This window comes from Papio anubis, chromosome 13 (assembly GCF_008728515.1).
Source record: "Papio anubis isolate 15944 chromosome 13, Panubis1.0, whole genome shotgun sequence".
In the NCBI taxonomy this organism is placed as follows: Eukaryota; Metazoa; Chordata; class Mammalia; order Primates; family Cercopithecidae; genus Papio; species Papio anubis.
This window is the reverse complement of record NC_044988.1, coordinates 62,365,380-62,378,103: the sequence shown is the minus strand read 5'-3', so window position 1 is coordinate 62,378,103 and position 12,724 is coordinate 62,365,380. Positions and strand designations below refer to the sequence as shown.

At 43.3% G+C, this 12,724-nt stretch overlaps 1 protein-coding gene and 1 pseudogene across 5 annotated transcripts in view; one reads left to right on the top strand and one right to left on the bottom strand.

Moving 5' to 3' along the window:
• Positions 1-12,724, top strand: part of KIF24 (kinesin family member 24) — a 91,277-nt gene that overhangs the window by 9,148 nt on the left and 69,405 nt on the right. For 4 of the 5 annotated variants that reach the window (XM_017949778.3, XM_017949779.3, XM_003911586.4 and 1 more), the window contains exon 2: positions 8,309-8,956. In XM_017949778.3, the coding sequence (XP_017805267.2) occupies positions 8,309-8,956 (648 nt within the window). Of the gene's footprint in view, positions 1-7,039; positions 7,983-8,308; positions 8,957-12,724 lie in introns of those variants that run through there. The other variant, XM_009188617.4, reaches the window with a different exon arrangement.
• Positions 937-2,346, bottom strand: LOC101013548 (annotated as a pseudogene).

The window sequence follows — 12,724 nt, the reverse complement described above, 5'->3', positions numbered from 1 at the left end:
TTTTTTTTTTTTTGAGAAGGAGTTTGATTTTTGTCACCCAGGCTGGAGTGCAATGGCGCAATCTTGGCTTACTACAACCTCCGCCTCCTGGATTCAAGAGATTATCCTGCCTTAGCCTCCTGAGTAACTGGGATTACAGGTGCCCACCACCATGCCCAGCTCATTTTTGTATTTTAGTAGAGATGGGGTTTCACCATGTTGGCCAGGCTGGTCTCGAACTCCTGACCTCGGGTGATCCACTTGCCTCTGCCTCCCAAAGTGCTGGGATTACAGACACGAGCCACTGTGCCCAGCTGGTTATAGCCTGTTTATTTTCTTGTTGTTGTTGTTGTTGTTGAAGAAAGTATTTTATTGAAAAATTGTACAAATAAGTTCTTGGTTTGATAGCAACAAAGGCTCATGTTCCCCCTTCCCTCCCCATCTTTGAAAAACTAAAAAAGAAAGAAACAAAAACAAAAAGTTCATCCCCATGGTACCATTCTTGACCAGAGTCTGCCCAGAAGCCCGTTCTGTGATCTCTTTCTCAATCTGTCTCACTGGGGCCAGGTGATTCTGGGGATGCCTGGTCCCAGGGGCTGCAGCACCTAGTTTTGTAGTTGGGAGAGACTGCGATAGAGCTGGGGAGGCGGCTGAGGTGTTTTAGTGTCACAAGAAGAGGGCTGGCTGACACCCCTAGCTCAATTTGGTCTCACAGTTGAGAAGGTACTTGGCTATAAATATGAACGCTGATTGAGGCAGGCTTGATCTGGGACTTTGAGGGCAGGCAGGATGACTATGGCCCAGGTCCCACAGGATGTGGAGTTTCTGGGCTCAGCATCATGGTATTTGGGGCCCATGTCCAAGTGGAATAAATTCTAGCTGGGAAGGTCCATTCAAGCACACGGGAACCCTGGTTTGTTTTTCCACCCCCACCCTATAGAGTATCCAAGGCTGGTACCTCACCTCCCCCGCAACCCCAGTAGCACCCATGTGTCTCAGAAGCCTTCAGCTGCCTCCTGCTATCCTGTGTGCACCCTGAGGCCCTACAACTCATCTCGCATCTTGTCAACCTTAGGCTGGACTGGGCGACCAGTGAACAGCAGGGAGCCGCTCTGGGTGTCCCACACCAGGAAGACGAAGGGGTGGTCAGAGTAGAACAGCTTGGGACTGCGCAGCTCCTCGTGCCCATAGATGTCCTGGTCAAAGGGGTTGCCATTTGTGTCCAACTCAAAGGCGGTGGCGTGGAACACGCTGGCCAGGTACAGATCCTTCTTGCATGGCATGTGTGACAAGTTTGCCTTGTTCTTGTCAATGGCCTCAGTTAGGCCAAGCCCAGACAGGTGTTTCTGCAGGTCATGGGAACCTCCACCACACCCTTGGGCAGGGAGATGGCGACAGCCTTCTGCATCTTCCCTATCCAGATCTTCAGCTGCTCTTTGGTTAGCGGCTTTTCAAGGCCTCGAGGGGCTCCACGTGGTAGGGCATGAGGGTGATGAGGCTAGAGAGCTTGTGGTCTGGGGCATCTCCATGATTTGCAGCTTTTCCTTCTTGTTGTCATAGTAGTTGTAGAGGCCTTTCTGGTGCATCATCATGACAACCACGGTATAGGACCGAGTCATCATGAAGCCACGGTTGTCCACCATCTTGTGGTAGAATTTCTCATCCCCGTGTGACTTGAAGAACATGGCATTGACAAGTAGGGCGCCGTCCGTGCAGTCCACGTCCTTGGTGACCTCAGGCAGCTTGCCGTCGGTGGTCTGCGTGGCCCACTGGTTGATGGACTGCAGCGTGCTGCGCTTGTCGCGGAAGTTGATCTTGGAGTGCTCGCAGTTGTAGAGCTGCTTGCTGCTGCGCACGAAGTCATCAGCGAAGCTCACTGAGCTGGGTCCCTACAGGCGGCTGCCCAACTTCCAAGTCACGTTTCGCGCGGTGGAGTTGCTGAGTGAGCGCAGCGGCTCGCCCTTGCCGGCGTGTACCTCCTCGTCGCGCAGCTGTTCGGTGCTCAGCACTGCCTTGGCCTGCGACACCGTGGTCGCCTGGCCGCCCAGCGACACAAGCCCCAGCGACAAGGCCACCTCAACGGGCGACACTAAGATGTTCTCCACCGCCTGGTCCTTGGCCATGGCCTGGTACAGGCTGAAGGCCGGGCCGGCGCTGCGTTTGGCCAGCGTGGCTGCCTTAGGGTTCAGCTTCTCCACGGTGCCAGGAGCTGCTGTGGCTGCAGGTTTCTTCACCTCGGTCGCCAAGGCCACCGCCAGGAGGCAGAAGGAGCTGAGGAGCGGGAGGGAGCGCATGGCTGGGAGGTGGTTTGCATGCACCACGGTGGACCTGTGAGGGCTGGGTCGGGCTGGGTTGGGCTGGGCTGGCGCTGAGACGAGAGTCTTGCTCTGGAGCCATGACACGATTCTACTCTTCTATAGCCTATTTCTATGTAAGTTTTACAACTTATAGCTGAGGGTTACCTATATGTTCATTATTCATGTCTTTTTTTTAGGGGCGGGGTCTCACTATGTTGCCCAGGCTGCATTATTCATGTATTTATCTTGTTAAACCACCGGCTTTAGACTTGTTTGTTCTTCTCCCTAATTTTCTAATCAGGCTTCTACATGTTGAGGAAAGGATTCTTAAAGCAATCCTTTGCTCCCATGCTCCCCTAAGTACTGAAAAATAAATCCAATAATACAATTTGAATTAAAAAATTAAGATTTTAAGGGTATGGTAGTATCCCCCCTTATTCGAGGAGGATGTTCCAAGACCCCTGGTGGATGCCTGAAACCATGGATAGTACCAACCCCTATTATAGGTTATGCTTTTTCCTAAGTCTAGAACTTTCATTCTTTCACTTAAAGGAAGCACTGTGGCTTCTCTTTGGCATGTCTGAATTGCCAACATTACTACTCTTTTGCGTTGGGGCCATTATTTAAGTAAAATAAGGGTTACGTAAACACAAGCATTGCACTACCCTACAGTTGATCTGGTAACCAGAGTGGCTACTAAGTGACTGATGAGTGGGCAGTTTATGCCGTGTGGATAGGCTGGACAGTGGGATGATTCACATTCCAGGAAGCGGGAGCCGGTATTGTGAGAGATTTTAATTGTGCTACTCAGAATGGTGCACAATTTAAATCTTACAAATGTTCCTTTCTGGAATTTTTCACTTAATATTTTTGGACTGGTTGCTGAACTGGAGGACAGGTACTACTATAACTTACATTGAAATTGTCAATCTAAAAACAACCAGTAAATAGCACTTTTTTTTTTTTTTAAGACAGAGTCTCCCTCTGTTGCCCAGGCTGGAGTGCAGTGGTGCGGTCTCGGCTCACTGCAACCTCTGCCTCCTGGCGTCAAGTGATTCTCCTACCTCAGCCTCCAGAGTAGCTGGGATTACAGGCGCGTGCTGCCATGCCTGGCCAATTTTTTTTTTTTTCTTTTGAGACAGTTTTGCTCTTGTTGCCCAGGCTGGAGTGCAATGGCGCAATCTCGGTTCACCACAACCTCCGCCTCCTGGGTCAAGTGATTCTCCTGCCTCAGCCTCCCAAGTAGCTGGGATTACGGGTGCCCGTCAACCACGCCCAGCTAATTGTTTTGTATTTTTAGTAGAGACAGCGTTTCACTATGTTTGCCAGGCTGGTCTTGAACTCCTGACCTCAGGCAGTCCACCTTTCTCAACCTCCCAGAGTGCTGGGATTACAGGCGTTAGCCACCGTGCTCAGCCGCCTGGCCAATTTTTGTATTTTTATTTTTATTTTTATTTATTTATTTTTTTTGAGACGGAGTCTCGCTCTGTCGCCCAGGATGGAGTGCAGTGGCTGGATCTCGGCTCACTGCAAGCTCCGCCTCCCGGGTTCACGCCATTCTCCTGCCTCAGCCTCCTGAGTAGCTGGGACTACAGGCGCCCGCCACCTCACCCGGCTAGTTTTTTGTATTTTTTAGTAGAGATGGGGTTTCACCGTGTTAGCCAGGATGGTCTCGATCTCCTGACCTCGTGATCCACCCGTCTCGGCCTCCCAAAGTGCTGGGATTACAGGCTTGAGCCACCGCGCCCGGCCTGAAACAAATTTTTAATAGAGACAGGGGTTTCACCATGCTGGCCAGGCTGGTCTCGAACTCCTGACTTCGTGATCCACTTGCCTCTGCCTCCCAAAGTGCTGGGATTACAGGTGTGAGCCACTGCGCCCAGCCAGAAAGCACTATTTTTACTTTAGGAGTTTGCTTCGAGTTTTTAAAAATGGAATTCTGACTTAACAATGAATAACATTTTTTACATAAAGCATCTAAGATAGTGCTTGGCATAAAATATAACTCTACATTTTAGTTTAATCAGATCATCAAAGTAGTATGAATGTGGACTATCTGCTGGCATAATGGAATTAGCCTTTTACATAAAATGCTTTTTTAAACCATATAAAGTGTTCAGAGTGAAGTTGGTAACAATATTGTGGATATTCGGTTTCTTAAAGTTGTAAGGACCCTGAGGATGTTGCCATTAATTTGGGTGATGGTACTTGTAAAGAATTAGGAAACTCAGAGAAAATGGCTCTATGGCCACATAAGCAGGTGTCATGGAATCTTTTAATCACTTGGTTGCCTTGGGCAAAACAGTAGAGATAATGGACTTTTCTTTTTTTTTAAAATAGAGTCTTGCTCTATTGCCAGACTGGAGTGCAGTGGCACAATCTCGGCTTACTGCACCCTTCACCTCCTAGGTTCAAGTGCCTCAGCCTCCTGAGTAGCTGGGATTACAGGCACATGTCGCCACACCCAGCTAATTTTTGTATTTTTAGTACAGACAGGGTTTCACCATGTTGGCCAGGATGGTCTTGATCTCCTGACCTCGTGTTCCACCCGCCTTGGCCTCCCAAAGTGCTGGGATTACAGGCATGAGCCACCACGCCCAGCTGATAATGGAACACTTCTAAATTTTTTTTTTTTTTTTTTTTTTTTAAGACAGAGTCTCGCTCTCTCACCCAGGTTGGAGTGCAATGGCACAATCTCAGCTCACTGCACCCTCTGCTTCCTGGATTCAAGTGATTCTCCTGCTTCAGCGTCCTGAGTAGCTGGGATTACAGGCGTGCGCCACCATGCCTGAGTAATTGTTGCGTTTTTAGTAGAGACGGGGTTTTGTCATGTTGGCCAGGCTGTTCTCAAACTCCTGACCTCAAGTGATCCGCCAGGTTTGGCCTCCCAAAGTGCTGGGATTACAGGCATGAGCCACTGTGCCTGGCCCATTTCTAAATATTTTAAACGAACAGAATCTAAGCGGATACTGTTCACTTAAAATATTTGTTGTGGCCGGGCGTGATGGCTCAAGCCTGTAATCCCAGCACTTTGGGAGGCCGAGACGGGCGGATCACGAGGTCAGGAGATCGAGACCATCCTGGCGAACACGGTGAAACCCCGTCTCTACTAAAAAATACAAAAAACTAGCCGGGCGAGGTGTCGGGCGCCTGTAGTCCCAGCTACTCAGGAGGCTGAGGCAGAAGAATGGCGGAAACCCGGGAGGCGGAGCTTGCAATGAGCTGAGATCCGGCCACTGCACTCCAGCCTGGGCGACAGAGCAAGACTCCCTCTCGAAAAAAAAAAAAAAAAAAAATTGGCGCGCACCTATCTAGCACAGTACTTGACTGAGTGGGATCATATTGCTTTTGTCTTTAATAAGTCATACAGTAGTACAAGGCAGAACCATCTTATATTATCTCTGGAACAAGACTGGCAATAAATTTTTAAAAAATGAGTATGTATATCATAAATGCCCTATCAGTTTTACACCAAAACTCTGCAGGAGTTTAGAGAGAAGTCACATTTCCCTGGGGTAATTAAGCTAGTCAACAAATATTTATGATAGTATGAATTGTTTTTTATGCCTGTAACAAATAGCATATGAGAATGTTTATGTTAAATTAAAACATAGATTGCAATATAGTTATGAGTACAGTGTTATATACAATTTTTTAAAAGGCTAGAAAGCCATCAAAATCTTAAGAAACAATTGTATCAGGTCAATTTAGGGAGACCGAGAGGGAGGAAGGGAGGTGGAATTAGAAATATGTATAATATTTTTATTTAGAAATATATTTTTAAAATAAAAAATACAGTCACATAGTTTCAAAATTTAAAAAATAAACTGTTTTAGGTCTTGCCCTGGGTGATAGAGACACCAGTGAAATAGAAATGACAATAGGAAAGGTAGTAATAACTACCAGCATTTACAAGCATACAGTAGTTTCCTTCCCATAATCACCCTCTACTACCTACTTCCCCTCACCCTTTCAAGACCACTATTATTGTGCATCCTTCAGTGATATTTTTTGTCTGATAAGCAAATATGTAGATTTATTATATATCATTTATCTCTCTGTTTTATAAACTGTTCTGTACCTTGCTTTAGTAACAATATATTGGATAGCTTTCTTTTTTAAATAATATTTTACAGTTTACTTACTCCTTGTAATTGTCTCATAGCATTTTTTCATTAAATGGACTATCATTATTTAACCAGTCTCTATTCCATGACTTTGCTATTACAAGCAGTGCTGTAATGAATAGCATTACACTTATGTCATTTTGTACTTGTATGTATTATCTGAAGGATAAGGATAAGTTCCTAGAGGTGGAATTGCTGGATCAGTGCATTTGCATTTGTAATTTTGATAGATATAAATCAGCGGCATACAATCATAATTACCTAGGGAACTTTTCCGAAGTTCTTATTTCTGCCCTTCCTAAAACCTGGGAGTTATTTCTGGTTGTTTTGTGGTTTTCTATAGATCTGGGATGGGGCTCAGGTATCTATATATTTTAAAGTGCCTAAACTGGGCTGGGCATGGTGGCTTATGCCTGTAACCCCCAGCACTTTGGGAGTCCGAGGTGGGTGGATCACTCGAGGTCAGGAGTTCAAGACGAGCCTGGCCAACATGGTGAAACCTCCTCTCTACTAAAAATACAAAAAAAATAGCCGAGCATGGTGGCACGCACCTGTAAATCCCAGCCACTCAGGAGGCTGAGGCAGGAGAATTGCTTGAACCTGGAGGTAGAAGTTGCAGTGACCCAAGATACCACCACTGCACTACAGCCTGGGCAACAGAGTGAGACTCCATCTCAAAAAAACAAAACAAAACAAAACAAAACAAAAACCAAATCTACCACAAATAGAAAAGGCCAGGATTAGTTTAGGATGTGTTACTCAGCCCATTTAGCCTTTTAGCCTAAGTAGTATTTCCCCCAAAGCTAATTATTCAAGGTTCTTTGATTATCTTTATTACCTTACCCTCTACTTTTTCTCTATTTCTGCTAGATAGAAGATCAAATATAAATTAAAGTGAAAACAGGAAAGTTTTACCACTAGTTACCTAACTGAATTTTTGAAAACTCTGAATTATAAAACCATTTTTAAAAAGAAAATGTAGTGTATTTACTTTTGGATATTCTCATGAACTTGATTAACAGCGATATAGAGAGCTCAGGATCCTGACTTTAATAATAGACCAGGATTATGTGTTTTTACCACATTATGTGTTAGTATTCAATTAAGTATCTCGATGTTAAAAATTTTTAAAAACATTTAAATGTACAACTATTTAAAATCTTGACCTTAGTATTAATTTCCTGGGTAAATTATTTGATTCATATTCTGTACAGATAGAGATCGATGACCACCTTTTGGAATGATCTGAAATCCTGAATTGGTTGATGCCAAATTGATGATGTCTTTACTTCTATTTAACTAACTTTTGCCAGTACTCAGCAAATACAAATGCTATCTTCCTTTGAGTTACATTAGTTTATAATCCTCTGTGGTATGCCATTTAATTCTGCTTTTCATTCTGAAAGAGTTCTTAGGCCCTGCTCATTATTCATGGGAAACAGTTGTGCAGCATGCCTTGACATTAAGTTGAGCATCTAAAATTAGTCCTGCTACAATCAGTTGTTGGGAACAAGGTTTCAATAGTTGTGGCATGTGTTAAGTAGACATTGCAAGGTTGGAAGGAACTCCCGAGAAATAAGTAAGTTATGTGTTATGTACGTGTTCATTTGTGTGTGTGTGTGTGTATATATATATATATATATATATATAATGGAAGGTCTCTTTTTATTAAGCAAATTAACAAATTATGTGTTACCACAAATTCTTCATGTGCAATACAAAGCATCTTTGTTCATGCACTATGCTATTTAATCAATAATTTCACAAGAAAAATATGTTTGTTGAGAACTTGACAGATAAAACATTTTTTGCATGTTTGTGGTTTTGTGGTTTTCATTTTTTTAAATAAATAATTGTATTGCATATACTCTATTTCAAGCGAATGGCTTTTCTTTCTCTCTTCAGAGTTTATAGAAACCTATTCACCAAAATGGCATCCTGGTTATATGAATGTCTTTGTGAAGCTGAACTTGCACAGTATTATTCTCATTTCACTGCCCTTGGCCTTCAGAAAATAGATGAATTAGCCAAGATTACAATGAAAGACTACTCCAAATTAGGAGTCCATGACATGAACGACCGCAAACGTCTCTTCCAACTTATCAAAATTATTAAGATTATGCAAGAAGAAGATAAAGCAGTCAGTATCCCAGAGCGTCATCTTCAGACAAGCAGCCTGCGCATCAAGTCTCAGGAATTAAGATCTGGCCCTCGCAGACAACTGAATTTTGATTCTCCTGCTGACAATAAAGACACAAATGCCAGCAATGATGGGTTTGAAATGTGCAGTTTATCAGATTTCTCTGCATATGAACAGAAGTCCACTTACCTAAAAGTGCTAGAACACACGCTACCAGATGATTCCCAGTACCATACAAAAACAGGAATTATGAATGCCACAGCTGGTGATTCCTATGTGCAAACAGAAATCAGCACTTCACTCTTTTCACCAAATTACTTTTCTCCAATACTAGGGGATTGTGATATTCCCATTATTCAAAGAATCTCTCATGTTTCAGGGTATAACTATGGAATCCCTCATTCTTGTATCAGGTAATAAATTTTATCTTTCTTTCTTTTGAGGGAAAGTAGCCTTAGGCAAGGGCAGGCCTCTCCTTCATGTCCAGCAGACAGCATCTACTCCTTATTTACAGTAAATGAATATAACAGAAATTATCATGAACAGCTTTTGCATCAATAATAGGAATACCTGGATGTGGGAAAATTAATGAGAAATTGGGAACTTTCTAGGTGGGAGAAAGATGATATTGTTCATGTACATCAAAACAGCTGCGACTTGCCAGGATCTATAGCAGACTTGTTTCTACTATTTATTATAGCGTAACATGATACATCTAGTACATCCGTGAAAGTAAAATAGTTAACCCTTCTACAATAGAGAAAAAAATTACACAATCCACAGAACTTTTTTAAGGTTATCAAATTCACTTAACCCAACCAGGAGACTTAAAGATGCTTTGTTAAAAACAAGGGCATGTAGTTTAATTAAGTAGGTCTTTGGAGCAGTTAGTTCACCTGCACACATTGAAATACGATCCTCGGCCGGGCGCGGTGGCTCAAGCCTGTAATCCCAGCACTTTGGGAGGCCGAGACGGGTGGATCACGAGGTCAGGAGATCGAGACCATCCTGGCTAACCTGGTGAAACCCCGTCTCTACTACAAAATACAAAAAAAAACTAGCCGGGCGTGGCGGCGGGCGCCTGTAGTCCCAGCTACTCGGGAGGCTGAGGCAGGAGAATGGCGTGAACCCGGGAGGTGGAGCTTGCAGTGAGCCGAGATTGCGCCACTGCACTCCAGCCTGGGAGACAGAGCGAGACTCCGTCTCAAAAAAAAAAAAAAAAAAAAGAAATACGATCCTGATTTTGAGTGCTTTCTATAGTTTCAACCCTGGAAAAAACAATTTTGGTGGTTACAAACAGTAAGACATTGTAGGTGGAGATTAGAGTTTGAGAGTCAGGGTGACAATAAGTTATTTTCACCTAGTGCTTCGAGTTAGAGTTTGAAATAAGGTCCCTAAGAGGTGAAATAACAAGTAATCCCTACTACTAACAATGATATAGTAGGAAATATGTTCTTGTAAAAAAAAAATACATTCCTTGTTTTATTTTAAATGTTATGTATGTTAGTTATGGGAAAATAAAATTCATTCTTGAGCCATATTTTCTTTTTAAAAATACTATTATTCATACCTTAAGATAAAGTATTTGTATCTGGTCTTACATTGGCTAAGGTTTCAGAAGATCTCATAATCAGTTCTTTACTCCATAAAAATAGAAGACTCAGTTTAAACAGTAAAAATATCTTTAATAATTTGAAATATATCAGTGAATTTTTATAATATTTTTGGAAACATTTTGTTTGGTCTAGGAGATCACAGAGCATGTAATACTGTTTTCTTCTTTTAATTCTGAGAGGAATAGATTGCTCCTTGACTATGAAGGCAGATTGTTGCTATTCTGTTGGTTACCTCAGTGGTAAAGGAGTAAATACTTTCTTTTTTTTTTTTCGAGATGGAGTCTCACACTGTTGCCCAGGCTGGAGTGCAGTGGCGCGATCTTGGCTCACTGCAAGCTCCGCCTCCCGGGTTCACGCCATTCTGCCTCAGCCTCCCGAGTAGCTGGGACTATAGGCGCCCGCCACCATGCCTGGCTAATTTTTTGTATTTTTAGTAGAGATGGGGTTTCAGCATGGTAGCCAGGATGGTCTCAATCTCCTGACCTTGTGATCCGCCCACCTCTGCCTCCCAAAGTGCTGGGATTACAGGCGTGAGCCACTGCGCCCGGCCTATTTTCTTGAATATTACTTTTTTATTGAATAATATATAAAAATCTAAATTGGAATTACTTATAAATAAAAATACCGCTTTGCATTATTTAAAAACATCAAGGATAGGATGGATATTTTAGTTTAACCATTACCATTTCATTTATTTGACTCTTTGTTTGTTTGTTTGTTTTATAGAGACAGGGTCTTGCTCTGTTACCAAGGCTGGAGTGCAGTGGTGCAGTATTGCCCACTGCAGCATCAAACTCCTGAGGTCAAGCGATCCTCCTGCTGCAGCCACCCAGGTAGCTAGGACTACAGGTACACACTACTGTCCCCAGCTAATTTTTTAATTTTTTGTAGAGATGGGGATCTCACTATGTTACCCAGGCTGGTCTTGAACTCCTGACCTCAAGTGATCCTCCCACCTAAGCTTCCCAAAGCACTGGGATTACAGGTGAGAGCCACTCCACCCTGCCCAAACTGAGCTTTTTAGAAAACATGCATGTCTTTTTGCCCCTTGAACTTGAAAACTATGGGCCTTTTGTTCATATGAGTCATCCTTGAGCCCTGGGCAATTTTAAAAAGGACTAAACATTTTCTGTCCTGTTTGATCAACTTTATATGATTAGGTTATTGATATCCAACAACTAAAGATTTTAACACAAAACCCTTATTTAAATGATGCATTAGGCCACGTGCAGTGGGTCACACCTGTAATCCCAGCACTTTGGAGTCCAAGCCAGGTGGATCGCCTGAGGTCAGGAGTTCAAGACCAGCCTGGCCAACATGGCTAAACCCTATCTCTACTAAAAATACAAAAATTAGCTGGGCGTCATGGCAGGTGCCTATAATCCCAGCTATTCTAAAGGGTGAGGTAGGAGAATTGCTTGAACCCAGGAGGCAGAGGTTGCAGTGAGCCAAGATTGTGCCACTGTACTCCAGCCTGGGTGACACAGTGAGACTCTGTCTCAAAAATAAAAAAAATTTTTTTTAATTAAAATTTTTCATTTTTGATGAGCACAGTGGCTCATGCCTGTAATCCTGGCATTTTGGGAGGCCAAGGCAGGCAGATTGCTTGAGTCCAGGAGTTCGAGGCCAGCCTGGGCAACATGGTGAGACCCTGGCTCTACAAAAATTAGCCAGGCATGGTGGTGTGCACCTGTAGTTCCAGCTACTATTGGCTGAAGTGGGAGGATGGCTTCAGCCCAGGAGATTGAGGCTGCAGTGAGCTGTGCTCACACCACTGCACTCCAGTCTCGATGATAGAGCAAGACCCTGTCTCAAAACAAAACAAAAATTTCTGTTTTCTTGTGAAAAATCAAACATATGCAAAAGAAGAAAAAATAGAACACTGAATCCCAATATGTCCGTCATCCAGTTTCTTTTTCTTTTTCTTTTTTTTTAGACAGAGTCTTGCTGTGTTGCCCAGGCTGAAATGCAATGGCACTATCTCACCTGTGAACTCCACCTCCTGGGTTTAAGTGAGCACATCCGGCTAAGTTTTATATTTTTAGTAGAGATGGGGGTTTCGCCACGTTGGCCAGGCTGGTCTCGAACTCTTGACCTCAAGTGATCTGCTCGCCTCAGCCTCTCAAAGTGCCAGGATTACAGGCGTGAGGCACTGCACCTGGCCCATCGTCTAGTTTTAATGATTGTCAAGATTTTCCCACAGTACCTCAAAATGGTACATTTCATTCTTTATTCCACCTGCAGTTTCATGCAAAAATGATGCATTTTAAAGTCACTAAATGTTGGTTAAGAAAATAAAATTTGCTTTAAAACATGCCATAAAAGTAGTGCTTTATGCATTATATTAGAAAATTATTTGCTGTTTTTTTTTTTAACCAATTCAGATCCCAGTAAAAAAATAATTTTCCAGGCTGGGCGTGATGGCTCATGCTTGTAATCCGAGCACTTTGAGAGGCCAAAGTGGGAGGATTGCTTGAGGCCATAAGTTCAAGACCAGCCTGGGCAAGATAGTGGGACCCTGTCCCTACAAAAATTACAAAAATTAGCCAGCTATGGTGGTGTATG